This window comes from Agelaius tricolor, unplaced genomic scaffold (genome assembly GCF_023055355.1).
Source record: "Agelaius tricolor isolate 1412-34295 unplaced genomic scaffold, bAgeTri1.0.p SCAF_13, whole genome shotgun sequence".
Classification (NCBI taxonomy): domain Eukaryota; kingdom Metazoa; phylum Chordata; class Aves; order Passeriformes; family Icteridae; genus Agelaius; species Agelaius tricolor.
In genome coordinates this window covers 8,648,122-8,673,872 of record NW_027269273.1, presented here as the reverse complement: position 1 = coordinate 8,673,872, position 25,751 = coordinate 8,648,122, and the positions used below count along the sequence as shown (strand labels likewise).

Sequence of the window (25,751 nt, the reverse complement as noted above, 5' to 3'; positions counted from 1 at the left end):
GAAAAAAAAAAAAAGAGACAAACTAACAGCATCTTTGTCATGTTTTAATACAAACGAACATAAGTGAATCCCAGAAAGTCAGCAAAAACTGTTTGAAGCCAAGCTGGATTTTCCTGCCTTGGACCAGAGGAGGGAACATTTCTGCACGTAGGTCTGCCCCACTCAGATGTTGCATCCCTCTTGCCTAATGAGGTGTGCAAACACTGTAACTCTGTACACAGCACTTCAACAACACACATTGCTCCTTACATGCCTGGCTTTTACCTTGAGAATTATTAATGAGCCAGAATCACATCACACACTTGAAGCCCACAGCACTGCTGAGAACTACTGGGACATTTGCAGGCTGTAACTCAGGGCTCAGAGCTTCCACCAGAGCCTTGCAACACACCCCACAAAACGTCAAACCTGCAGCGAGAAGCCAGAGTGCACAGGACGTGCCACCCATGGAGAGATTTGTCACTGCTGTGCAGACACAGCCTTGGCACGAGAGCAGCTCTGTAAGCAAAAGCCATTGCACAGGGCACACAGGGCAGGGCAGAGGCAGCAGAGTCACTCTGCCTCTGCTGGAGCACCTGCCTGGCTCAGGAAAGGCTTCATCATCACACAGCGTTCCCCCAGCCAAGCCCAACACGCACGCAGGGCTGGCCTGTAGCTACAGAGACAAGAGGTTCCAAGGGCTCTCTCTCACTGACTTGTTTGATGTTCAAGTGTTGCAATTCTTTCCCCATCAGCTTTCTCTGAACCTCTTCTGCTAGCCCTCCCCCATGCTTTTTCTTGCTCTCTGCTACTGCCTTTTCTCCTTGCTATATCCATTCCAAAGAAGGACAGCAAAGATAACATACTGCTGTCACAATTTCCCCTTTTTAGTCAGCTCTACCTTGTTAACAGCCCTACAAGCCCTATTAAGCTTTCTGCAGCGGCTTCAATCCACTGAACTGTGGTTGTGCAACAAGAGAGGCTCCCAGGGCCACCAGAATTTGGGTGCCCTGCTTAGAAACACTCACCTGTGGGCTTCAGTGAGCATCTCTCCAACCTTGACAAAAAGATTATGAACTTGCATAACCAAGTCAGCATTTCCTTTCACGGTTTCAACAATCACATTTATTCCTTGGTTTTAAAAGGTTTTGGTTCAACAGTTTTATAAACAGGCTCCACAAAATGTGCAGTATTTATAAACATGGTTCTTAGTTGCAGTGGTAATAAGAATCTTTACTTTCATCATAATGTTCACTTCAGTTATGCAACACAAGGTTGATTGTTTCCCCTCTTCTCCCTCCCACAATTGGCACTTAATCATAAATTGGAGAAACGTGAAAAAGACAAAAAAGTTAATCTAAGCATGAAGTTAAAAGCACCTTGCCACAGTATTACATTTTAATAAGGCAAATTCTTGTTTTGTAAAGCCTAATTGTGCAACTTGGAGACCTATGGAAGGAGGCAGAAACGCCAGCCTTCTCCTATAAAGAACAGGCCTTCATTTTTGCTTCAAAGTGTTCACCCCTCCATACCAATCCCCCTTAAAAAAAGTACAGCTGATAATACAGCAGAACAACCCCTTTACAGGGTGAAAGGAAATTACAGTAGACAAAGGCTGAAAACACGGTGCATAGTACACAAAATAAGACTGTTTTTAAAAATAACATTAAAAAAAAAAAAGAAATAGAAGAAGAAAAAGAAACTGAACAACAAGCAACAATGGAATTTTTCTAGTGGAAAGAGGATTTGTGGGCTTCATAAATAAGTGGAAAATTACTAAAATACTTTGCTATATAATATAAAAAGGCGCAAAGTGTTTTCCAGTTGTCACCTAAGTGTTAGATGCAACTTTGTAGGAGTAAGTATTTGGAGGCAGCTTGGAGCTCTGATTGGTGCAGGCATTCCAGCAGGGTAGTGCCGCCAACAGCAGGAGAAATCCCCCCAGCAGGACACAAAAGCCACTGAAGTAGAAAGCAGTGTTGTACTCCTGCGTCCAGTCGTAAAACCAGCCTGGGGGTGGGATAAGAGAGAAGCTCATCAGTGAAATGTAACACAGCACTGGTAACATAGAGAAACAGCAATTAAAAAACACCCAAACAACAAAATAAAATTTAATTTAAATAGGCCGAACCTAAAATGCTGTCTCACCTCTTAGACATGGAATGTGTTTTCCCTCAAAGACAAATTACAAACATAATCGGCCAAACAACTTTTATTTTTTGTTACAGATTTCAATTTCATCTTTCCATTAGTATTAGACATGCAAAAGCATTCTGTCTGGTTGTGACAAGCTCATGTTCAGTTTCAAGTCTACTCCTTGCCCTTACCTACAATTGGTGGTCCGAGGCTGTTCCCAAGTCCAGCAAAGAACATCAATATCCCATAGGCATGAGTCAGTTTCTCAATCCCCACAGTCTTCGTTGTTACATATGGAAAAATGGACCAGTTCCCAGTCAGAAAACCCAAAATCCCAGAAAGCATCGCTAATGTAAGGTAACTTTTGGCAAATGGAATTGCAAACAAGGCCACTCCTGTCATTAATAAGGTAGTTACATAGAGATATAAAGTGTTAACCCACTTAAAATCTGCCAGTATTCCTAAAATAAGTTTGCCGACAGTCGTCATAATGCCAATAATGGAAATAAGGGGCATGTAATAGTCATCTTCACTAATGTTTGCACTTCTTGCTACATCTTCCATGAGCAGAGAAGGAGGAAATCCACCAATATCAAAGAGCAAGATGGCAACAAAGAGAGCTGAAAATACTTTGTTCTTGAAAAGAACCATAGTCTCCTTCCAGTAGGTCAAATAGAGCTGCCACTTCCTCTTGGCGAGTTGCTTGCAGAAGTTTGTCTGTTCTACAACTTTCTTTTTGTAAGTGTCTTTCTCATTTACATTTATTGAGCTCAATGTGTTCTTATTCAAAATGCTATCCTGTTTGCAATCAGGCACATTGTTCACAGATTTTTCATCAATATAGCCCTTTTCAAGGATGCTAATGTTTTCTTCAACAGTCTTTTCCTTTTCATGGTAAACAAAATATTGATCTGGGACTTTGTCTACAAACATTTTCTCCGGTGGAGGAGAACTGGATGATTCCAAAGGTCTCATTAGGCTGCCACATGCTAATATATTTAGAGACAGGGCACCAACTATTAGCAGACACCCATCCAGTCCATACAGCTCAATAAGCTCTCTTTGCAGTGCTGCATATATAAAGAGTCCAACACTTGAGCCTATAAAAGAAAAATAAGTTTGGTTTAAACTGAAGAACCAAGACCATTCTTCAACTCTAACAAAATTCCACAATTCAGCAGCTATGAATACAGTGCCACAGGAATGGTAATTCATTTGTGCTCCTCTCTCCCAAGTTTAATGAACCAGTGAATCATCATCCCTCCTGAAGTTACAGTTTCTTTGTTGAGTAGCCACACAACAAAAAAAAAAAAAGTCCCAAAATATCTGAACACTTTGTGACAAATAACACTAGCAGACGCTTCATAAACAAGCAGGATCAATACTATATCTGATTAAAAACATCAAAGAACTGTTAAGCCACCCTTCTGCCCTGCTCTCATATACAGTATCCCTTCAGGTACCATTTTGAGTTAGCGCAGTTAGCATTTCCCACTCCAACATTTTCCCCTTTCTTCTCTTTGCTGCCACCTTCCTCCTCCCAGGCAGAAATGGACCAGGAGTTCACCAAGACCCCTCCTAGAAGCAGCCCTTGACTGCCTGGTGTTTAAGGAGCAGGGTTTGCCTGGTGGGAGTTTACCCCAAAGGCATTTCTGAAGCTCTACAGGACTACACATTCATTTGAGAAATGTGGCCATTCAGAAGAAAACATTGAAGAGTGAGAAATTACTAGGAGGACAAGCATTTAATGCAATCCCAGTAATTTAAAGAAAAGGTTCTTGTTTGAAGTGAGCACATATCCCTTTTAACTAGTGGGTGTCCTCTCACAAACACAGAACATTGGTTTTCAAGTCAATTTATATGACAAACTTTAAAATTATTTGCTGAAGACTGTCTGGTGCTAAACAGAGGAAAATCAATTACAAAATCCTTGCTTGTTTTGCCTTCCAGGTACTAAAATTAACCAGGGCACAATAAGATCAGGCTTTAAGGCAACCTACCTGGAATCCAAAACAAAGCCACAGAAAATGATCCCAAGGAACATTTCTGCAAAGCTCCTCTTCACTCAGCTTGTGTGGATGAGGTATTAGTATCTCACACCACTGACTACACTGATCCTGTGTCTCCTCACTGACAGCTACTCAAGAAAATAGGTCAGAGCAGGCACTCCATGGCACACAGAAAGCAAGGCATGGCACAAGGGCCATCTGTAACCATTCCTACTCAGGCCATTAAAAAGCGATGCAGCATTTATATCCTGCATCTCCAATCTCTTTCTCACCTCTGCTCCTGGGTTAGAACAAAGAGGAAAAAGAGGACACTGTGGAATGCTTCTCCTCATTATCCATGGCACACAGCCCAAGCTATATGAGTCTGTTTTCAGTGACTATCCTTTCCTCATCTATATTGATGCCCATAACATAAACCTGCAGGTCTAGTTACTATTTTATCTGAAGCCTCAGTTTTTCCCTTCATTGCTACTGGTATTTTGATTTAAGAAAGTAGTAACTTTCTTAAGTTACTGAGAAAAACATAATCTTCTGGTTTTTTTATTTCCAGGATAAGGGTGGCTGTATCAGAGTTGAGAAGCTGGAGAGAATGACAGAAGTCCTACCTGTTGAAATCAGACCAAGTGCGAGGCCTCTGCGTTTGTCAAAGTACTGGCACGTGATGGTAACTGTTGCAGTGTACAAAAGGCCACATCCAAGACCTGCATAAAAAGAGTTAGATATAAAACATGCTACATCCTCTAGGAATGAATGCCCCTTTGTTATCCCCCAGGTGATGCCGTGGTGTGCCCTGGGTACTGAGGTACCTTTAACCCTGCTCAGCACTGTCTCACCTCCCTTGCCTCCCTGTCCCTGCTGCTGAGCAGGGTGGAGCAGGCTGGCTTTGAGGAGCTCCCAGCCGAGCTCTGTGCTCTGTGGAAGGGCCACAGGGCTCTGAGCCCAGGGCTGGCCCCAGGGCTGGGCAGAGCTGCCTGCCTGTGGCACAGTGCCCTGCTGGCCACAGGGGTGCCCAAGTGCCTGACACAGTTAATTTGATCAGCCACCCGCGGCAGCACAGAGGGCAGGTCACCACCTGCCAGGAGAGCAGCACTTTCATGCCTCCAGCACAGCATTTTATGTTCAATCCAGTTCTGGGCAGAACAGCATTGCTCCATAATGATCCCTAATTTATCAAATTAGAATGAGTATGTGACAGAATTCCAGAAGAGATATTATTCCCTTAGGATTGGCATTTCATGCCAGCAGAAGACTTGCTCGATTCCAGGCCTTAGGTAAAACCTCAGCTTCTCCATCTCTAACAATTGTGTCAACAGAGGATAAACTGTTTTCAAACGCTCATGAACATTTACATCATTTTTATCTTTTACTACATGGTAACAGCCTGCCCGTGCAACATCCCTCCCTGCCCAAAAATCAAGTATTCCTTGATAAATCAAGTCCCAGACTACCACTGCCCCTGTGAATCAGTTTCCCATTTCCTATTCATAAAGCAACACTCAAAATAATGAAGAGTAAGTCTCAAAATGAAGGGAAGGTGTTTCTTACCAACAACTATCCCATATGAAACATATAGGAAGTATATGTTTGGTGCAAAACTGCTCATCATGAGGCCCCCAGCCACCATAAAGCCACTGAAGATAGCTACAGGTCTTGCTCCAAAAGATGATACACATATACTGCAGACAGGACCTAGAGGGAAAAAACAGGAAAAACATTCCAAGTAAACATCAGCACCAGAAAGAACTTCTAAAAATATATCAATCTTTGGAAACGTTTCTTATGATAACTATTTACATGTATAATTATATTAGATAACAATTCAGAGTACTCATTTTCACAGGGTTCTCTAAAGCAGTTATATAAATATTCATGGTCAGGCTTGCAAATTTTTTCTCAAGGAGAAACTGAACATCAAGGCCATGAAAGGGTCCTTGGGCTGGGAGGGAAAGAGCAAGGGAAACATTCCTTACACATAGGGAGATCCAAAACATACTGGACTGTAACACTGTCATCACAGAACTAAGGTGTACAAAAGTTCTGAAAAGAATCTTCCGTCTTGAAACACAAAACCAAGGCAGACAATCAGCCAGGCCTTAATCAAGCAGGTATTTTTTGCCAGAGCACAAAAACTGTGTTTCAGAAACACAGTATCTGTATCCATCTTGGTATGTGATGTACAAAACTGGAATGGAAAAGCAGTCACTGGGGATCATGGTCACAGCAAGAATGCCACCTGGTGCTTACACAGAGGGAACCTCTGCTGGCATACCAGGCAAAGACAACACTGCTCTACCCTGATTTTTGAGGGAATTAAATACCCACTGGTCAGGTGTCCCTACCAAAGAACACTTTACTACCTATCTCTGCTCTCCTGTAAAACTAAAAAAAAAAAAAAGTCACTTAGTGGGAGCAGCCGCAACAACATTCAAGTTCACTCCCCAATATTTCTCAGTTCTTAGCTCTCTTAACTCTTCAAAACAAGAACCAAGTGAGGCAGAATTCACACCCTGCCTCTATTCAGCCAGTTCTCTCCTCACAGAAATTGTAGAACAAGCACTTATTGTCAGTTGTGTGACCTGGAATACACCTTTTAGTCTTAAGTAGCGTGCAAGCTTGGTGCCCTGCATAAATAATCAACCAGCAAGAGACTTGGCTTGCAAAGACAACTTATCTGAAACCCTGCAGTCCCAAACCTTCACACATAAACTCAGATGTTAGCCTCATTTCTAAACTCAGCAACTTTGAGATTAGAAGTTAGATGCAGAGCTGAATGCCATTATTTAACACAAACAAAAAAAACCACCTTACAACATCTGCATCTCATGTAAAGCGATGCACATACACGCCATGGTCGATTCAATCTGCACAAGCAGTAATTTTGGAGTCTGCCGTTTGTCAAGGTTAGTGCTCCCTGAGTCACGTAACAGATTCCCAGCAGATGGGAGGTGAGCCCAGAAAGGTGATATGAGGTAAACACTTGGAGCCTGGGGATGGTGCTTGCCTAGGTTTGTAGACAGGAGAGAGCAGCTGGGAATGCAGGCAAGGTTTTCCTGTGGTTGCCAGCCATGGGACAAGCAGTTCAGGCAGGCAGGAGCAGAGACTCGTCAGCAGGTGAAATGATCCTCAGAGACAAGGCAGGCCAGAACTTTTGCCCTACATTAGAGCTATCTGCCCAGGGAACATAAAGGGGGGTGAGTCTGAGCTGGGGCTTATCCAGGCAAAGAGTCAGAGTTACAGAGGAATCAAGAAAATATTCCAGGAAAGAAAGGTTTAATTGGATTTTGGAAGCAATGAGAAGGAAGATCTAAGCACTTACTGCTTCTCAAGAGTCAGCACACTGTGGGAATGAAAGCTGGCCAGCATAACCTGGGCAGGGTAACATGCTGAGAACAAAGGCTAAGAACATTGCTGATTCTTAGAATTAATTACTAGAACTGGCAAATTAAGATTGTTATGTTTCCTAAAACCACAGGATTTAAAAATGAACAAAGGATTGACTCTTTATTGTATAAAGAATTCTTCTACACTAAAAGAACATAAGGCAGTGTTAATGTAATACAATTAAGCAGAGGAATTTGCACTCTTTCTATTCTTTATTTCTGACCTACTACCTTGCTAAAACAAACAGCATTTCCCTTCCACTTGCTCTCTATATTTGGACACAGCTATTCTCAGAAGGTGTCTGTCCAGTCTGGGGTGGTGGTGCTGGTACAGACATCACTGACCCCTACCAGAGCATCCCAGGTGAAGCTGGACCCTCTGACCCCGAGCCAGAACAAGAGAGACACAGAGCTGAAGGATGTGGCTTCATAACCTGACAAGACATCTCCACTGGAACATGAACAAAAGCATCCCTGACAAGGCCCAAGGAGATGCTCTTCCAGCCTCTCCACTTGCAAAATCTAATCCCAAAGGAGAACAAAGAGTACAAAGAGATCTTTTCACTCTGACATGGAAAACAACCTGCACAAAAGTGAAGAACCTGCTCCAGAGAGCTCAGTGGCTTAATGGCTTAATCTGCCATCTCACACAGCAAGACATCTGGCAACTCAGCAACGGCCCTGTTTATAAGAAGGAGCGCCAGTGTAAACATTAAAATAATTATTTTAGGTCTCTGAGTTGAGCAGAAAAGCAGCTCCATCTTCCCATTCACACTAGGCACGACTTTCACACTCATTACACTGCTAGAAAATGAGTCACAAAAGAAAATCCCCTGAATAGCCAGCATCTTTGTCCTTTCCTGCCTCCTTGCACTGCTTCCCCTTCTCTCTTTCCCATAGCACTGGCATTTTTTTTCCACCAGGCAGAGCACCTTCAGTTATCACCATGGTATTTGCATAGGAGTTGACTGTACACAAACTTGTCATTCTTTACAAATATTTGAAGCACAATGGGCTCAAGGCAGTAAATTCTAGTAAAAATCCAACTTTCACAGAGTGGGACTGAGACCTGCCTTGTGGATTTTGCTCAAAATGGGCATTCTGAAGACTGCAGGAGTCTGCATATAGCCACATAGGAAACAGATCTTCAGGCAGCATAAGGGTTTTCATTAGCTGACTCTCACCATAATACGAACAACATAAAAAATTCCCAGTGGCAATCCTCAATAGTAAGCATGAGAAATAGCTTTTAAGCCAGCATTTTCTTCAGTTTGCCAGCAGCTCCAGGGGTTAGCACTGGAACTAGTATAATCTTTTATGACATTGATAAATATTTACCTCTTTTACAAATAAAATCCCTAGGGCTTTTTCCTTTCCAAATGATGGATCTTAAAACTAGACCAAACTCAATCAAAAAGAGATAGCAGCACAGTTTACTGGAATGACAGCTAACTCTAGGAAGAAAGACTCAGCACAGGAACAGACATTGCTCTTCTGCACACAACCTGTCACAGCTCGCAGTCAGCAACACAATTATCAGGGGAGCAGTCAACGAGATCTCCAGACAAAATGGGAAGCAGAATGAAGATTGGTTTTCACAGGAGATCTTCATACAGAGGAACCAAAGAGGAAGAACACCTAGGAGGGATCATTTTTACATTTGTATTTTTATTAAAATTATTTTGAATGAAATATTTTACCCTCAATGAGGTGGGGACATGTCTGTGAGCCCTTCCTGAGGCACGAAAACAAGGCAACTGCTGCACTCAGGAACTTAAACCTACAGAAATGTGCTGTCCTCCTGACAAGCACAAAGTTGGGTTTTTTTATGGACATCCAGAACTAACACTTTCTTCCTCAATATTTTCACATAAAGTAAAAAAACCCTGCAAAACAACATTCCCTCCCTCCACTCCACTCACTAATCTCAAGGATCCTCCTTCCTTCACCTCATACACAAAATCTTTTGCTAAACAAACTATATTGGACAACTGAGTTCTTTTTCTTATCATCTGCATTAATCTGACCCACCCTACCTGGGCATCTGTCCGAGCTTGTTGAAACTGTAGAGTAGAAAAAATGGTCATGGACTGCATGTAAAACCCACTGGACAGAATACAAGAATATGTTTTGTTTATTAAACGCATTTCTAAAACCTGGTTATAATAAACATAACATTCTCCAAATGCCTGTGCTTTGGATATGAATATAGATCAGAAAAAAGGCTTTTCACACTGGGCAGCAACCCACTCCCAACTGATTGGAAAGACAGTTCCCCTCTAAAAAAAGTTGTTATATGAACTGGGCTTCTCTTCAGAGGAATCTTGGGGACACCCTTCTCTCCTGTGCACAAGCTATTTACAGCATCCATACTTTACAGTGGGGGCCATGGCTGTGTGAGGTTTGTGTTCAAAAATATGTAGATGCAAAAGCAGTTATAGAGTAGTAAAACTGTTGATTGAAAACACAAAATTAAGCTTTTTACACATCAAGCACTGCCTCAGATCAGCAGAAACATCCCATCAAATTATCAAGGCATGCCTTTCAAGAGAGAATCCCCCCTTTGCTCTCCCTCCATTAATGAAGGGAAGTGGCAATGGAGACATTGCTCCTCCTATGCCAAGGACTGTGAAGTCAACTCTTACTATAAACAGCTGTGGTGCCAATTACAGGCGCCAAGGTCTTTGTTTTGCTTTTAATAAGTGGAACATGGATTAAATTTAATTTCAGGCTCCAAATGGATGCAAAATTAAGAACATTTGGTGCAGAAGAAGCACATGATGTTCAAGAGTATATATAAATATCCTCCTCTGGCCTGTTTTAGTAAGGGAAACCTACTAAGCTTTGTAAATGTCTTCCTGTCAAACAAGCCCTGGAGCCATGTGTCCCATCTACCATAGCCTGACCAATGTCATAACACCTAATTCTGCAGGGCAGCTCTCACCTCTGCCTTCCACAACAACCCTGATGCTTGTCTGTCACTCTTCTAGGCACATTTCTTGCACTGCTCTGAAAGGTTTCATCACAGAAAGTCACAACCCAAGCCATGCTGTGAGGAGGAGCTCACGGGATCCCTGCCCCATTCCCTTCTCCAGCTGACTGGAGGTGAACAGTTCAGCTCAGGCTGGACACTGGCCTCAGCAGCACCGTCTGTGCTGCGAGCAAAAGGACAGAAATCGAACACCAGGTGCCCAGGAAATGGATCCAAATAAACAAGGTGCTGTTCTGGGTTTCTATGTCTCCAGTCTAAGTTTAGCTCTCACATAAGTCAGAAGTAAACATTTTAGAAAGGATACCAATGCAGCAAACATGAAAGTGCTCACCAGCATCAGCTGCTTAAAAAGAAATTTCAGATTACACGAGCAGAAGGAAGGGGAGAAGACAGAGAACTTTTTTCTGTGCCAGATGCTATATATATATATATATATATATATAATTGGGTTTGGTGAAATTACAGTACTAATACAGCAGAGTCACTGGTCCCAACTTTCTCTGTTACAGAAGCTGGTGAATGTGATTGCCAGCGCTATTAATGAGAAAAGTCTTCCTAAGAAAATGGACTCTGATTTATTTCCTGTCTGTGGCTGCTAATCTACCATAATTGTCATTCCTTTTCCAGTCTGGCATCTACAGCTTCAGAAAGGTGATGTTAAGTTGAAGAAAGCCCACAGAAGAGTCATAATGGTTCTCCAGTAGAGTCTCAATTAAAAGTGTGGGAGTCTTGGCAAAAAGACTGTATCAAGTTACAGGCTTTAAAGAAAATTTAGAAGTAATTTGATGACATTCTCTAGACATCCATCACACTAATCAAGGGGCACTTCAAAATATACCACTTAAAGATAACATTATTCATCAGCTGAAAACTAAAACTAAACAACTTGTATCATAAAATTGCATACTTTTAAGGAGGAAATTTAGCAGATTTATCATTAGGGTCAGATCCCAGCTTGACAAACGGTGGGAACTTTCATTTTAGGTAAAGCTGGGAACATAGACTTTTGTTTTCAGTCAACTCTGATAACATCAATGTAATTAAAGGACCCTCCCTGTACTTTCTTTTGAAGGCATAAGAGGTAGGAATGATTATTAAGCTTCTAAATACCAAACTGAAAGAATAAAATCACATGGACAGACAGCACTTCTCCTAACTTGTCAAACCTTCATTTAATCATTCCATACCAAAATCAGTCACAAGAGCAGCTTTGATTTGTATTATTCATCACTGATTTGTATTATTCATCATTATTATAGCTGCTGTCATGGTTTAACCAGGCCCATGCAGCCACAAACTCACTCCCCCCTCCAGCAGGAATGGGGAGACACAGAAGAGCAAATGCTGGAAAACTCCTGGGCTGACATAAAGGCAGTTTAATAGGGAAAACAAAGCACACTTTGCATGCAGGCAAAGCAAACCAAGGAATTCCTTCACTGCTTCCCATGGCAGGGCAAGTTCAGCCATCTCCAGGACAGCAGGGCCCCATCACATGTGATGGTGACTCGGGAAGACAAATGCCATCTCTCAGAAGATCCCCCCCTTTCCTCCTTCTCCCCCCAGTTTATATTCTGAGCATGATGTTACATGGCATGGAGCATCCCTGTGGTCAGCTGGGGTCACCTGTCCTGGGTGTTTCTCCTCCTGACCTCCTGTGCACCCCCAGTCTCCTCACCAGCCTGGCAGCAGGAACAGCAGGAAACACCTTGGCTCTGTTAGCCCTGCTCACCAATAAGAAAAACATCTCTACATTATCTATCCTATATTCAGCACATATCCAAAACACAGCCACCGAGAAGAAAATGAACTCTACCCCAGCCAAAAGCCAGCCAGCTACAAAGCACACTGCTGAGAATTGCTCACAGCAGCAAGTCAGAGGGCACTAACATCTGGAAAAAAGCACAATGTTGACATAAGGGAGAGGGGACTGAGGCTCTTAACAGAGCCAGAGACTTCTGGTCTCCTAAAAGGGTGTTCTCTTGAATTTCCTTCTGCCTAGTTTTTCCTTCAGTAATTACCTTGTTTATCATTATTTTCCCCCACTTCACTCTTTCACTCAGGTATATTTAGGTCTTGATGAATAGCAGGAGTCAATAGCCATAATACAGGAAAAGTAAAAAAGGATGATGGAAGAGCAATCTACAGTCCTGTATCCAATAACACCCTCAGACTGAATAGAGTATTTTTGTGCTTAGTGATCCACCTGCCTTTGCCCACTTCTCTTCTGCCTGGTGGTAAAAAGCCCTAACACAGATGTGACACCAGTATTTGATCAGTTCCAGGGCCATACAAAGCAGTGTTCTTTATTCAGGTCTGTATTGCTATTGGAACATCAACTTTATTTGTGGAGATTTTCCTCAGGATCTTGAGCTGTATTTTGTCCATTAAACCACATTATTGCTTTTGCCTGTAGCAGCTCCCCTGCTGACAAGAAATTTTTTCCAGATCCAGCAAATAGATAATAGTTCCCATAGTAAATCTTTGAAAAACAGAAGTTAGTGATATGACCCCTTAAATACCCATGCCTGATCTTAAAACAACAACCTAGGAATTTTCAAGGTGGGGTTTTATTTCCCTAAAATTCTGCTTTTAGTCTCCAAGTGACAATGCTTTACTACAGAAAAGCTTCCAGGAAAATTGCTTTATTTAGTGCTACTGTTACCCATAACTTTCCAGCCTTCAAAGGAAGCTTTTTCTCAAATAAAGAATGCAAAGAAGCCCTCACTCACCCTCACTGGTCTGTTTACAGCTAGAGATGAAAAATTAGCAACTCGTTTATTGGCTTTTTTTCATAAAGCACTTGAACCATTTTGGACTAACAGCTTGTTCTGATTTTAAGACAATAATGTAAATGTTAGTCTTAAAGTCTCATTAAAAAAAATGCATCAAGAAAATTACTGTTCAGCTTCTCAGAGTGTGGCTTTTCTAGTTTATTCAAATACAATAATTTTGAATTTTCTAAAGGGGATATTTTTCTTGCTCTTTGTATCACTATATTCCTCTGGTTTATGCATAAATGTAACTATAAAGGAAACTATAAATGTAATATAAACCTAAAACAAAAAGGCAGCACCCTCATTTGCAGTTATCTTTGATACAATTCCAAGAGATGAAAGCATCAACTGGAAACATTTTAATTTAAGACAGATACTGCTTCTGCACTTACTGGCAAGCAATCCAATTCCATTGGCTAGCGATCCAACCCAAGCAGTCTTGCCTTTCCCTTCTCCAAAGGCATCCAGCCACTCCAGGTACAGGACTCCCACCGCCAGCGGTGACCCATAGCACAGGAACTGGGTGAAGAAGGAAACCACAACGATCACCCAGCCCCAGCCTCCGTCTGGGGGCTTCCGAAACGCCATCCTGGCAGCTGGGTCAGAGGCAGGGCAGCACCTGTGCAGACAAAGCCCAGAGAGAGCAGGGTCAGAAACGCGCCTGACCAGGGCTGTGAGCACAGGGGAGCTGTGCAGAGATGGCACGTTCAGCCAGGGGCTGGCTTCAGCCATCCTGCAGGAACAGCTGCAGCACACAGGCAGTGGGAGCTGGAGCTGCCACTCTGCACCTCTGCTGGATAGCAGAACAGCAGCACCTAAAGCATCATGAGTTGTACATACACCAGCACTGCATGACAGAGAAGCATTTCATTTGCTGAGTGCTAAATAAGCTCTGTGAAAACTTCAGGCAATAACATCTGCCACGGTTCAGCTAAAGAGCCCCATGGTCACCTGCTGTTAAAGTCATGAATATTAAAAAAGGAGCAAAAATCTATACTCAGTTCCACTCTCAGCACAGTATCTTTCCATTTACCAAGGTGTTTGCCACCAGATAGTGCACTCTCAGAGGGGCAGATCAAGAGGAAGACTGACAGTTTGGCAGTAGTACCAGTTAAGTACTCTGCTCTGTCAACAAAGAGATGTGTAGAGAGCTGCATCCAAAAATCACTTTGAATATATTAGTGAAGTGAGCTCTAAGACTGTGTACAGGTGTGGCTCATATGCCAAGGCATGACAGCAGCAAACATGCATACAAAAATCTGCTATAACCTGTTAGAGTGTCGGCCCTCTGTACACATCAGCCTTCCCCAAACTGGCAATCACAGTCTGGACCCCAGAAGCACCACCTTGCTCCTGGGCATGGCACAACCCATCACCTGTGTATCTATGGCTTTAAATAACCCACCACCCTCACATCTTCTTAAGACTAGCATGTGAATGTGGGGATCAATACTTCTAACACCTGGCAAATTTAGAGGTTTTCCAGGCTACATTGCTCTGGAGTCTCCCTGTGCACACAGCCAGCCTGCCCTCCCTCTCTACAGGGAGCAATCTGCCCAAGTGATGAACACAAAACACATGCTCTGCTCCTGGCTCTGCCACTAATCAGATATGTGATTCTCAACAGTTTCATTTCCTTCACCCTGGAAGACAGAAAGAGGAAAGATCTTACCCTGTTTCCTTTATGAAATATTCTCAAGGACCATCTCCACACTGCAGCTTAAGCATTAAGACTGCTGCAGGAACAGCTCTGCTCTGGGAGACTCCCAAGAGGCAGAGCAGAAAAATAAATGCATTGCACTGCCTTTTTGACTTAGGAACCCAGAGGAAATGGAAAAAAAATTACTGCTGTATGAAAGCAAAGGGGAAAACAAGCAGACAATAACAGAATTCCCATTTGAGATCCTCACACCCTTTTCTTGGGCAATTTTTAAGAATTTGCATGGAAAACTTAACAAAAACACTATAGTATAAAATTTTGAGGAATTGTATTGAGACATGAAAAAGGCCAGTTCTAGTTTACAATGCACTTAAATGTTACTTTGAGGGTAGATACTCACAGATGATGGCAAAAATCTGTCAGCTTCCTATAAATGTGCCTTCATGTGACAACCACCTGCGGAAAAACAACAAAGCAAGTTTTCAGCCAATATATCACTGCAACAGTTAACACAACTCTGAAAAAATGGTGGCTTCACATGAAATTTCTTCTTTTTAAAATCTTCCTGGAGGAACTTCAGAAGCAAACAAGCTATCTCAGTGGAGAAGTACTGATCTCCTGCAATTAATTAACCTCTGACAGCAGCCTTGAGCCCTCAAATAACAAAACCATCGCCCACTAATGCGAAATACATTTTGACATCCTGGGTCCTTTGGGAGTGATTTACAATTTTAATATACTGACTGTCCTTGAAGATACAAGATTCCCAGTTACAAATGTTACAAAGTTACTTGTTTCACCTTATAAACGTAAGCTCTGACTCACTCCAATGCCTGCTGAGTGTCCCTTGATCCTGTGAGATGCAAGGGTGGCAGCTGGCATAGCCAGAAGTTACAGGCACTTTCCTATAACAATACCCTTTACACTAAAAGGGATCCCTGTATTTCTGCATGAAATATTTGAGTTATTTGAATGCAGTCCCCAAGAGCTGACCTATGCATCTGTCCATGAATTAAGTAATTTTCACTTGGCTTGTTTTGTCCCTGCCTAGAGGAAAAAATAGTGGAAATAAGTAACAGCTTTAAAAGCAGACAATGAGACAAAGCAAGGAAGTTTTCAGAAAAACTTTACAATAATGGAGGTAGACAGTGAATAGCCCCAACTCATATTTGTTTAAAAATAAACTTTAGAAAACAAACACATTTTAGCTGTTACATTGATTTCCATTATATTGGTGCCCTAAAATTTAGCACAAAGACAACTCTTGAGTTCAGTTCTGCTATTCTAAACATTTCATGGGAAGGAAGCAAGGACTGGGCAGGAGAGGAAAAAAGGTTTTGTAGACTTAGGTCACGTAGTCTCCTCTAATAGAAAGACTAAAAACCTCTGGATTAGTTTGTCACCTGTTGCAATGATGCAGAGTATAATTGAATTTAACCAACTCTACCAAATTTACAGCAGTACAAGTGCTGACCTCCTACATGCTGACAACTCCTATTTTGCATCACAGATCTCTTTTGCATCTTTTAACAAAATAACAAAACTTTAGGTACCAACCATCTCTATTCTCTCAATGTTCCAAGCCATTTACAGTCCACAACTGTCAGGCAAAAAGTAAAAACCACCATCATTTCCTCCCTAGAAATCATCCTTGGGGTATAACAGGTCTATAAAATCCCAGGGTCAGTTTTGAATGACCTGGCTTTCCCTTCCCTTCTCCTCCTGTTTTTGTAGGTTATTCCTTCACCTCACCCTGCTGTGTGCCTGATACCTAAACTGAGGCATTTTCTAACTCCCCTGAAGGCTCAAGGCCACAGAGAGCAGGGAGCTGCCAGGGCTGCATGAGGAGCCTGTTCCCCAGAGCCCTCTGCTATGATAGTTAAAGATGTCCTGCACAACCAAGCCACCGCTGGGACCATAGATATCAACTTTCTATTGGCACATTATTTAATGCTTCTCCAAAAGGGGTAAGTTGTACTGTAATAGCTTGGTAGCAGGGAAAAGAACTGACAGTGAGAATTAAACCTTCATTTGTATGGACACCAAATCTGTGCATCGACTTGGGAGGGATCCAAAGTGCCTTTCACTATTTTCTGTCTGTGCAGAAGGAGGACACAAACTGTAAAGATAAATGTGGGCACCAAAAACGAAGAAGCAGAAGCCCACACAGAAGGGAGTGAGGGGAGTCAATAGTTGTGGGGTTTTTTCTCAGAACCAACGAGGAAGACTTGTGTGATCCTGGTAACAGATAAACAACTGTTTAAGATTCAGCATTCAGGTGGGAGCAGTTTCACAAACCGTTCTGTTCACTCAGCCTAGGGATACTGTTTCAGGCTCCAGGAAACCAAATTAAATTAAAAATACTGAAAAAGAGACACGAAGCATAAAGAATTGAATAGTAACTTGAAATTTGGTGAGAAAAAGCTTTTCAGTGAGTTGTACTCACTGCGAATAAGAATCAGAGGAAGAGAGCTGCTCGATGAAAGCCTTTACCAACCACAACAAAAAGAAACTCTAGAGAACAAACTGAACAACAGTTTCAATGTGGAAAGAGAGAAGTGTCTGGCTGCAACTATTTGCTTTGCTCTGAGCACCATTATCACAACAGTGAACTCCCTTCCTATAAATCTTAGAATTTGGCTTAAAGATGACAGATGAGCACAAAAAAAGAACATGAGCACCACTGAAACATTAGCCCTCAGCACAGCAACTTGTATTAATCTGTGGCAAAGGGAATCTTGAGAAAGACAGTAGCAATGTGATTGTTTCCAGTTTGTTCTTTGTGCAGCCAGAGCCCGGGGAAGCGTGTTGCTTTCTGCGAGCAGCACATGGCTGCAGAGAGAGCTGATGTCAGCAGACACACTGTGTGATTAACACTGGGCTCCTCAAGTTTTGCAAGGCACTGCTACAAATCAAGACGGTACCAGCCAGAAAAGTAGCATCCCTCATTTTAGCTGAATCAGACTTCTTGTAAATTTCTGTTTATTTTTCAGGCAAGTTCTAGCAATTATCATCCGAAACTTCTGCTACCCTTAGCTTGCAAGTAACACCTAGAGCATGACTGGTGCATTATAGGTGCTTTTAACATGCTCATCATTTCCAACAGCTGCACGTGTACTGACTCTACAGCACAAGCATTGTATTAAATTCACTGGAAGATGCATCTCTGTTTCCACAACATCTGACTTTAACTGGTGTTCTAAGTACAGTAGCTGCCTGTGTGACACTGAACACATATATCTATTTGCCTTCTACATCTCAATATTCAGGTCTGCTGTCACATTTCTCTACTTGCCTTTCTGTCAGTTAAATAAGAGAGTTGTCAATATCAATGTTTCCTCCTATTTCTCACAGATGACAGAAGTGCGAAATTTAAAACAAAACATAACACCAGAACAAAACTTACCAACAACAAAATAATGTTTTTCTATTGTGCAAAATTAGTTTACATTAAGAAGCATCAGTGGGTCAGCACATAAACCAGTCAGCTTTGTACAAATCTGTCAGCTCAGCAGAACCAGTCCTACCTGTTCCCAGAGCCTCACTGCTCCAGAGCGGATGGAAACCCCCCGAAAGCACAACTTTAGAGCCTGTCGGTCACAAGCACGCATCCATGCAGGCAGATGCGAGCCGGCGCTGCTAGAAACCACCAGCCAACATGATTTACCAGAGATCTCCTCTGCAAAACGAGAGCACGATGTTGTGCGCCGCCTTACGCATCACAACCTGCGAGGCTCCCCTTCAGCATCTGCTCCCTCAGTCCGTGCGCGCCCCTCGGCCAAGGTCTCCGTGGGGATGGACGGCCTCTTATAGCCCCCCGCTCGCCTCGCCTCTCCCCACGCCCTCGGGGGCCAGCCCACAGCCCCGCGTTACACATTGACGCCTTCCAGCTGCAGGCCGGTCCCGACGGGAAGCGTTCACCCGCGCAGCGACTGAAGCGCTCCAGGAGGTGACTGAAGGTCGCCCTGGCCGTGCCGAGGCCACACACGGCCGAGCCACAGTGCCCCGCTCCGGGGCAGCCGCCGAGGTGACACGGGGAGCCCGCAATGGGCACACACGGGGTCGGTGGGCTCCCGCAATGGGCACACACCGATGGCGACGGACACCCGCTGCCATGTGCCCGCGGCAGGTGCTGATGTCGCACACCGCCCAGTGCCCACCAGACACCAACAGGGCACACCAGGAGGCACCACAGCCACACCGAGGGGTGGTCGTCGATGGGCACCGCAAGGGATGCGCTCGCCCCGGGTGGGCGGCGCGATCCGCTCCTGCTCCTTTTCCCGAAGCCGCTCCCGGGAGACCGCGCAGAGCCGCCCCGGGCCCCCGGCCTGGCCCTGCCGCCCCAGCCCCGGGGCAGCTCCCGCCGCAGAGCGGGGCCGGGCCGGGCCGAAGCGGGGGCAGCGGCCCCTGAAGGGGCTCCGTCCGGCTGCCCCCGCCGCCGCCGCCCCCGCCCCGCTCCCCGCGCCCCCCGCCCGAAGCGCGGGTCCCGGCCCCGTTACCTGCGGGCGGGCGGCCCGTGGGGCGGGGGCCCGGAGCCGCCCCCGGGGAGCCGGGGCAGCCCCGCATCGCGGCGCGGCGGGCGGGCCGCGGCCGGCACGAACCGGTTGTAACTCGGGCGGGGGAGGAGCTGCCGGGGGCCGCCGCCGCCTCCGCCCGCAGCCCCGGCGCGGGGGGACCGCCCCGACCCCCCGCCCCTCCGGGCAGGCGGGGCCGCTCGGCTCGGACTCACCTCCGCCGCCCAACGCTGCCTTGCCCTGCCCCGCTCCCGCCGGGCACGGGCGGACACGCGTCCCTGGCCGAGGGTCGTCCCCAGCGGAGCCGAGCGGGAGCCGCCCCCGAGCCCCGAGAGCGGCGGGGGAGCGGCGCTCACCGCCCTGTCCCGCCGGGTGCCCGTCCCCAGCGCAGCCCCCCACTGTCAGCGCCCCGGGGCACGGTGACCCCCAGCGCCATCCCCCGCTCCTTGCCCCAAGGCAGCCGCAGGCCGGGCTCCCCCGGGCACCCGCGCGGGTCCCCAGGGCGGCGCAGCGGCCGCAGGGCGGGCATGGGCGCTGGCTCCCGCCGCCAGCCGTGCCAAAAAGCCGCAAACTTGCGCTGCAGACAGCGATGCAGGCAGCGCACATGCGGCACTGCTACCCCAGCCTGCCAGCTCAGGGGAGAGACAACTCACTCGTGTGTCAGCGCACCCACTGCCTTCTGGGGCCGCCTCATCAGAGCCCGGCCCGGATCCGTGTGCATGGCACGTCCAGCGCTGTCACACAGGCGGCAGGGCAGTCGTCAAGTCGCGCAAGTTCAGCCACCTGCGATGTTCACCCTCCAGACTGCAAAGGCTGCCGCAGAAGCTGACTGAACACCCAGCAAGTACCAGCCCCTACCTCGGGCGTGTTCAGGGTGACAGCTCTGCTGCTACCTCTACCCAATTAGAGCTCATGTAACCCACACACTGCAGGTGGAAATATAAACATTTTATAAGCTAAGTGAAATTTTGAGAGCTGAAATATTCCTAGATCTGAAATTCTGATGCAACCTCAGATGTTCACAGCCTCTGCAGTTCCTACAGGTGTGCCATCATTCTCCTTTTCAGACCTGCAATCCAGACTTACTCCTTCATGCAATATTCACAAAGGCTTGTGAACTTCAAATGTCTTTGAAAGTGTCTTGATCCACACCTCACAGTATTCAGGTAAATAACAAAATTAATGCTTGCTACTGGAAGGGCTGAGAGAAGAATGACATAAACTCAAGCCTCACTTCTTAGACATCCCAGCTGGTGTTGGGTTGTGCTGTGTATCTCATGTCGAAAAGGGCAGCCAGCTGAAGGGGGGCGGGGGGGGAAGAAAGGAGAACAGGAACTCCAAGAGCTCTAGAAAACTGTTCCAGGGAGGAGAACGGAAATAAATGGCATTTAACCTAGAAAGAAGGAACGGGGGAAACATCATAGAGCTTCAAGAACTGTGAGAGGTTACTGTGAAGCAAAAGGAATGAACTGTTCTGCATATATGCATTAGACACATAAAAGAGGTGAGTAGGCTTAAATTCCAACCCCAGGTAATTGCTACAGATATTAGGAAAAGCTAGGCTAGCTTGTGCTTGCACAGATTTCTTTGGGAAGCACAGCATTTTGGGAACATGTGCACTGGAGCTGCTGAAACAAATCACCGAAGACAGCTGCCCAGACAGTAAACAGCCACTGTTTACTTTGATTGCTTCTTGGGCTTCAGGACACAGGCTGAAATTGAAAGGGTAAGTGAAATCTTCCCATAGCCACACAAGAGATGGCTGGGAAAAAACAATTCTGAATTAACTGTCCAAGATGTGCTGTTTCCTACACTTCAATACAAAACCTTTTTGCAAACAAGTGCATCTAAAGCTCCAGTTCCCATTACAGATACAGAAGTATCTGTGCTTGATACAGAAGCTTAAAAAACAATCTTGTAAAATTAAATACTTCATTCTAGCAAAATTGGTCATGAGCATCTGAAAAAAATTAGTGTATTCACAAGTTCACAATGGTTTAGCTGTACAAGAATAGTTAAGGCACATGAAAAAGAGTTAAGGCACATCAGTGGCAGGAGTACATTGGCACTCCCTGGATCCTTATGCAGAGGAAGCAAGCCCAGTCAGATGTAAACCACACCAAGATCAGATCACAGGCAGCTTTGGACCTGAACAAGAAGCCCCACTTGAGAATAACTATGCATTTTAAGTGAATACAAATTGACCCTAATTGCTTTACTCTAACTTCTCTGGATGTCCTCCTGATGACAAGTCCCCTGTTTTAATTAAACCCGTTCTTAATATAAACATGCCAGTCAAGTGTATACCATAATTTTGAGAGGCCAACCTTGCTGGCAAGGAACAGAACTGGAAAAACAAGCTACAGAAAACAAGGTTAGAGGAAATAGTCCCTCCTCCATGTCTCCTTTGTCCCTGGTTTCATAACAAGCAATGCAGCTCTGTTCAACTCTAGGTTTCTGCTCACTTGGCCTACAGTATTTTGGCAACTGCCATTTGGCTTAGATTACACATCACTGGTTAATCTTCTCATTTCTTCCCTTCAGAAACCCTTCCTACATGGCCTTCCAAGGCCCAGTGAATTGTAACAGTGCTATAAGTGCACTGTTCACAACCACACTTCCATCCCACACATCACCAGAATTCTTAAATCCTCATTAAAAAGAGAAAATGAAGTAAAATACAGAATAATTTCTATAAGCCACTTTTCCCCTCAGCCTGTGGGGTCTAAGAATCCAAAGGATAAAGGTACTTGTGTAGCATGACCAGGGATGACAGCAGCAGCTAGTTAAATTTTACCTGATTTTTGGTACACCATGGCTGCAGGATGTGCTGTTCTGGGTCACTCGCAGCTGTACCAGTGAACAGAAGATCGAGGAATGTTCTCTACTTCACAGCCAGTGCACTAGCAGCAGCTCCTGAAGGTACAGAGAGGAAAATTAGAGGGTATTCAAACAGCCATCTTGGAAGGGGTCCTTCCCAGCAAGGAATGTAGCTGGTGCTGAACACCCTAAATCTGATCAAAAGGATTATCACCCGGGGGTAGAGAGGCAGCAGGTTTGGGGGGTTTTGGTTGGGGTTTTTTTGTTTGTTTGTTTGCTTGTTTGATTTTAACAAAGGTCCAGATTCTGCAGTGGAGGAAAATCTCAAAACATAATCCAATTCTAAATATTTGATCAACTATTCTCCTTTAAACTGTGGTCCAAGCCGGGGAGCATCCTTTTGTATCTCTGCAGTCCTTACGCAATCAGCGTAGGAGGACAGAGTCTGCAGTGAAAGGGTAAGGCCAGCATGTGCAAAGGCCATTGCAGCTGTTTTGTTAACTTGCTTGTGGAAAATGTCCATTAATGATTGAAGGGGGAACAAGGTGAGGAGAATAATCAGTAGTTTGACTGGAGTTTAATTTAAGCAGCCATATTAAATATTGATGCACTCACAGAGTCTAAAGGACACTCATTTGTCTCCAGCAGCCGCAGAAGACAACGCTTCCGAAGTTATAAATTAACCCTTCATGTGAGAGGTGAGAAGCATTAGGTTTGTCAAGTGCTATTTGACCACTTCAAGCAGGGTCACTAGACCTTCTCTCAGATCTGTGTGAAAGGGAAGAAGACTGTTACAGCTGCAAAGAACAGAGATTTCCTAGGAGAAGCCAATAAAGTACCACAAAGCTCCCTGGTGCCATCACAGCTACACTGACGGAATATTTCCTACTTTGTCTGGGAAGATGCAGATATAGTGACAGAATTGTCCCTCCCACAGGCTGGCTGTCACTGATAACATTAAATCCAAGGTTTCCACACCACCATCCTCTGCAGAGCTCCCCTAACACGGGCAAGGCCTGCAGTGTGTGCTCAGATGAATTGTGTCCCCAGTCCAACCATGTCTGACAAACCGGTCAGCTGCACACAAAAGAGATGGACAGGAACTTTGTACAGGAGCATGTGGGCACAAAACAAGGGGGAATGACTTAAAACTGAAAGAGGGAAGGTGTATAATAGATAATAGGGAAAAAGTCTTTACTCTGAGGGTGGTGAGGCCCTGGCACAAGTTGCTCTGGGAAGTTGTGGCTGCTCATGCTGGAAGCATTCAAGGCCAGGCTGGATGGAGCCCTGAAAAACCTGGTGTGGTGAAAGGTGTCCATGCCCATAGCAGGGGAAGTGGAACTAGATGTTTTACAAGGTTCCTTCCAATCCAAACCATCCTACGATTCAAATGCTGCTTCATAAATCAGTTTCCCATGTTGTCTTCAAGTCTGCATATGTGCAAAATAAACCTCACATGCAAACCTGCAAAGCTTGTAACAAAAGAAAAGCAGCAGTCATCTAGCTTTAAAAAACTGTAGTCTATAATTTCTTTTTTGTTTCTTTACTTTTACATGACTGAATGGGTGAAGGGCTTTTTATGTTCTTACACTACCCATGTAGGTAACGAGGACATCACCTGTATATCCTCATGAGGGTATTACCAAACAAGGGAAAAGCCATTTAATCAAAGCAATTTTAACTTGCTTATCACTTCAATGCTCTTGCTACACAACACAACCAACCAATGCAGCTGCAAGGAGTGTTTCTTGAAGATGTCTGAGGTAGAGTTTCTTAGTAAAAGTTCATTGTAACAAACTAGAGAACTGCAACAATATTTATGCAACATAATCTTCTTAATCTGTTGCATATATTTGCATTCCCTAAACTGATAAAGGAACTATTTGGATTTGGCAAATAATGAAGTTTTCCATATTTAGAACATTAGGGAAAATCACTTTATTTTAAAGCTATTTTAAAAATCACATACACTTCAACTAAAATACAAAAGTGCACCATGTAATGACAAGTAAGTGCTGACAGCATGAATCACATCTGCTCAGAGTGTAAAATGGAAATAAAATTAGCCCTGTATCTCTAAGCAAAGGGATTTATCAGTTCTATTTTCTTCCAGGAAATATCTAGCAGGATATTTTTATTATGGCAGAGGTCCCTCATGACCTTCAGGTTTGCCATAAATTCACAAAGATCAATGCCAGTACAAACCACAAATGCTATTTCTACTGAGATACAAAGTTTATGTTGTTCAAACCCAACTTCCCTTTCCTGATCCTGTTACATGCCCCTCACAGTAAAGCTAATCCCCATTTAGGGTGGTGCATTATCCTACTGGGAGAGTTCAAGAAAGCACTCACTGTTTTAGGAAAAGGTTCCGTCTTCTTTAGAGATCAGAAGATTCCTTGTAGAGAAAGGCAAGAGTCAGAGCTGTCTCTTACAGCAGCAAATCTTGTATATATGAGCAGGTATGGTTACATTAGAGAACCAGATGACAGTGAAAGTACCAGCATATTAAAGAAACCACAGTACATAAATAAATTGCTTTTGCAGAAAACAACTCAGTAACTTATCCTTTTCCCCCATCACACTCCTTTCTGAGCTATTGTATTTAGGGCACATAAAGGGCTTGTTTAACTAGGGGGAGGCAGACTGGTTTATGCTATCTCTGCATTTTTGTTCTTAATCTGGAATATAAAATCTCCTTTCTGAGTTCTATTTTGTATTAGCTTCATGCTTTAATGGGCTAGAATAACCACTTTTATGGAAGAATATGATCCAAAATGGTTAAACATAATTTCATTTTCAGCAGTGGACGGACAGAAAATAGAGAACTGGTCCTTAGCACTGCTGAAAAGCATTGTGATCAGGAACAAGGCAAATCCCAAATGTCCCAAACTCCAGTGAAGGCTGCAGCAATCAGAGCTGTGGCAGAGGGCATGGTGAGGTGGCTGAAAGGCATTAAAGAACATCCTAGAGGAAAAGAATGACTCGTTTGTTTTACGCAGAATTATCTGCAGGCTCTCCCTGTTGGCACATGACAAGGAGGGGGCTGTTACCAACATCACACGCTGCTGCTGCTCCAGTGGGACTCAAACCATTCACTGCTGGGACAGTCAGATGCTCCAGAAATCCTCAGTTCTCTCCCCATGGGTGGCTTTTACTCTTTGCAAAGACTATACAAAAAAGACTGACATCTTTTTGCTCTGGAGCTGAAGTCATCTGTTTGGCTCATGTTTGCCACATCAACAAATCAAAGGCAAGTATTTCTGTTGAGGTGGTCACCAGGTAGAGCATCAATCCTCGAGATGGCTCCTCAGAAGCAGTGTTTGTTTATTCCCTGTGGAAAATTCATCTGTTCTTGCCAACAGAGGGTACTGAAGTTTAATGGCACACATTTACCAGGGCAGGAAGCAGCACAATGCATTCCTGTGACACTCTGCAGAGTACAGACATGCTCTTTTCATCTTGCTCAAGTACTAAGTTCATTTAA

General features: G+C 44.4%; 1 protein-coding gene across 6 annotated transcripts; it reads right to left on the bottom strand.

Moving 5' to 3' along the window:
- Nucleotides 1-1,076: 1,076 nt before the first annotated feature.
- Nucleotides 1,077-23,018, bottom strand: SLC16A9 (solute carrier family 16 member 9). Of its 6 annotated transcripts, XM_071438656.1 has the most exons (8): nucleotides 22,880-23,018; nucleotides 22,242-22,360; nucleotides 15,331-15,386; nucleotides 13,663-13,889; nucleotides 5,670-5,813; nucleotides 4,730-4,825; nucleotides 2,307-3,215; nucleotides 1,077-1,989 (listed from the first exon to the last, which is right to left on the bottom strand). In XM_071438656.1, the coding sequence occupies exons 4-8, from the start codon at nucleotides 13,856-13,858 to the stop codon at nucleotides 1,811-1,813; spliced, it is 1,524 nt and encodes a 507-aa protein (XP_071294757.1). In that variant the 5' UTR covers nucleotides 13,859-13,889; nucleotides 15,331-15,386; nucleotides 22,242-22,360; nucleotides 22,880-23,018; the 3' UTR covers nucleotides 1,077-1,810. The 6 variants fall into 6 exon arrangements, with proteins under 6 accessions (XP_071294757.1, XP_071294759.1, XP_071294760.1 ...); XM_071438658.1 differs by lacking the exons at nucleotides 22,242-22,360; nucleotides 22,880-23,018 and adding an exon at nucleotides 20,098-20,278; XM_071438659.1 differs by lacking the exons at nucleotides 22,242-22,360; nucleotides 22,880-23,018 and adding an exon at nucleotides 19,660-19,827.
- Nucleotides 23,019-25,751: the final 2,733 nt, after the last annotated feature.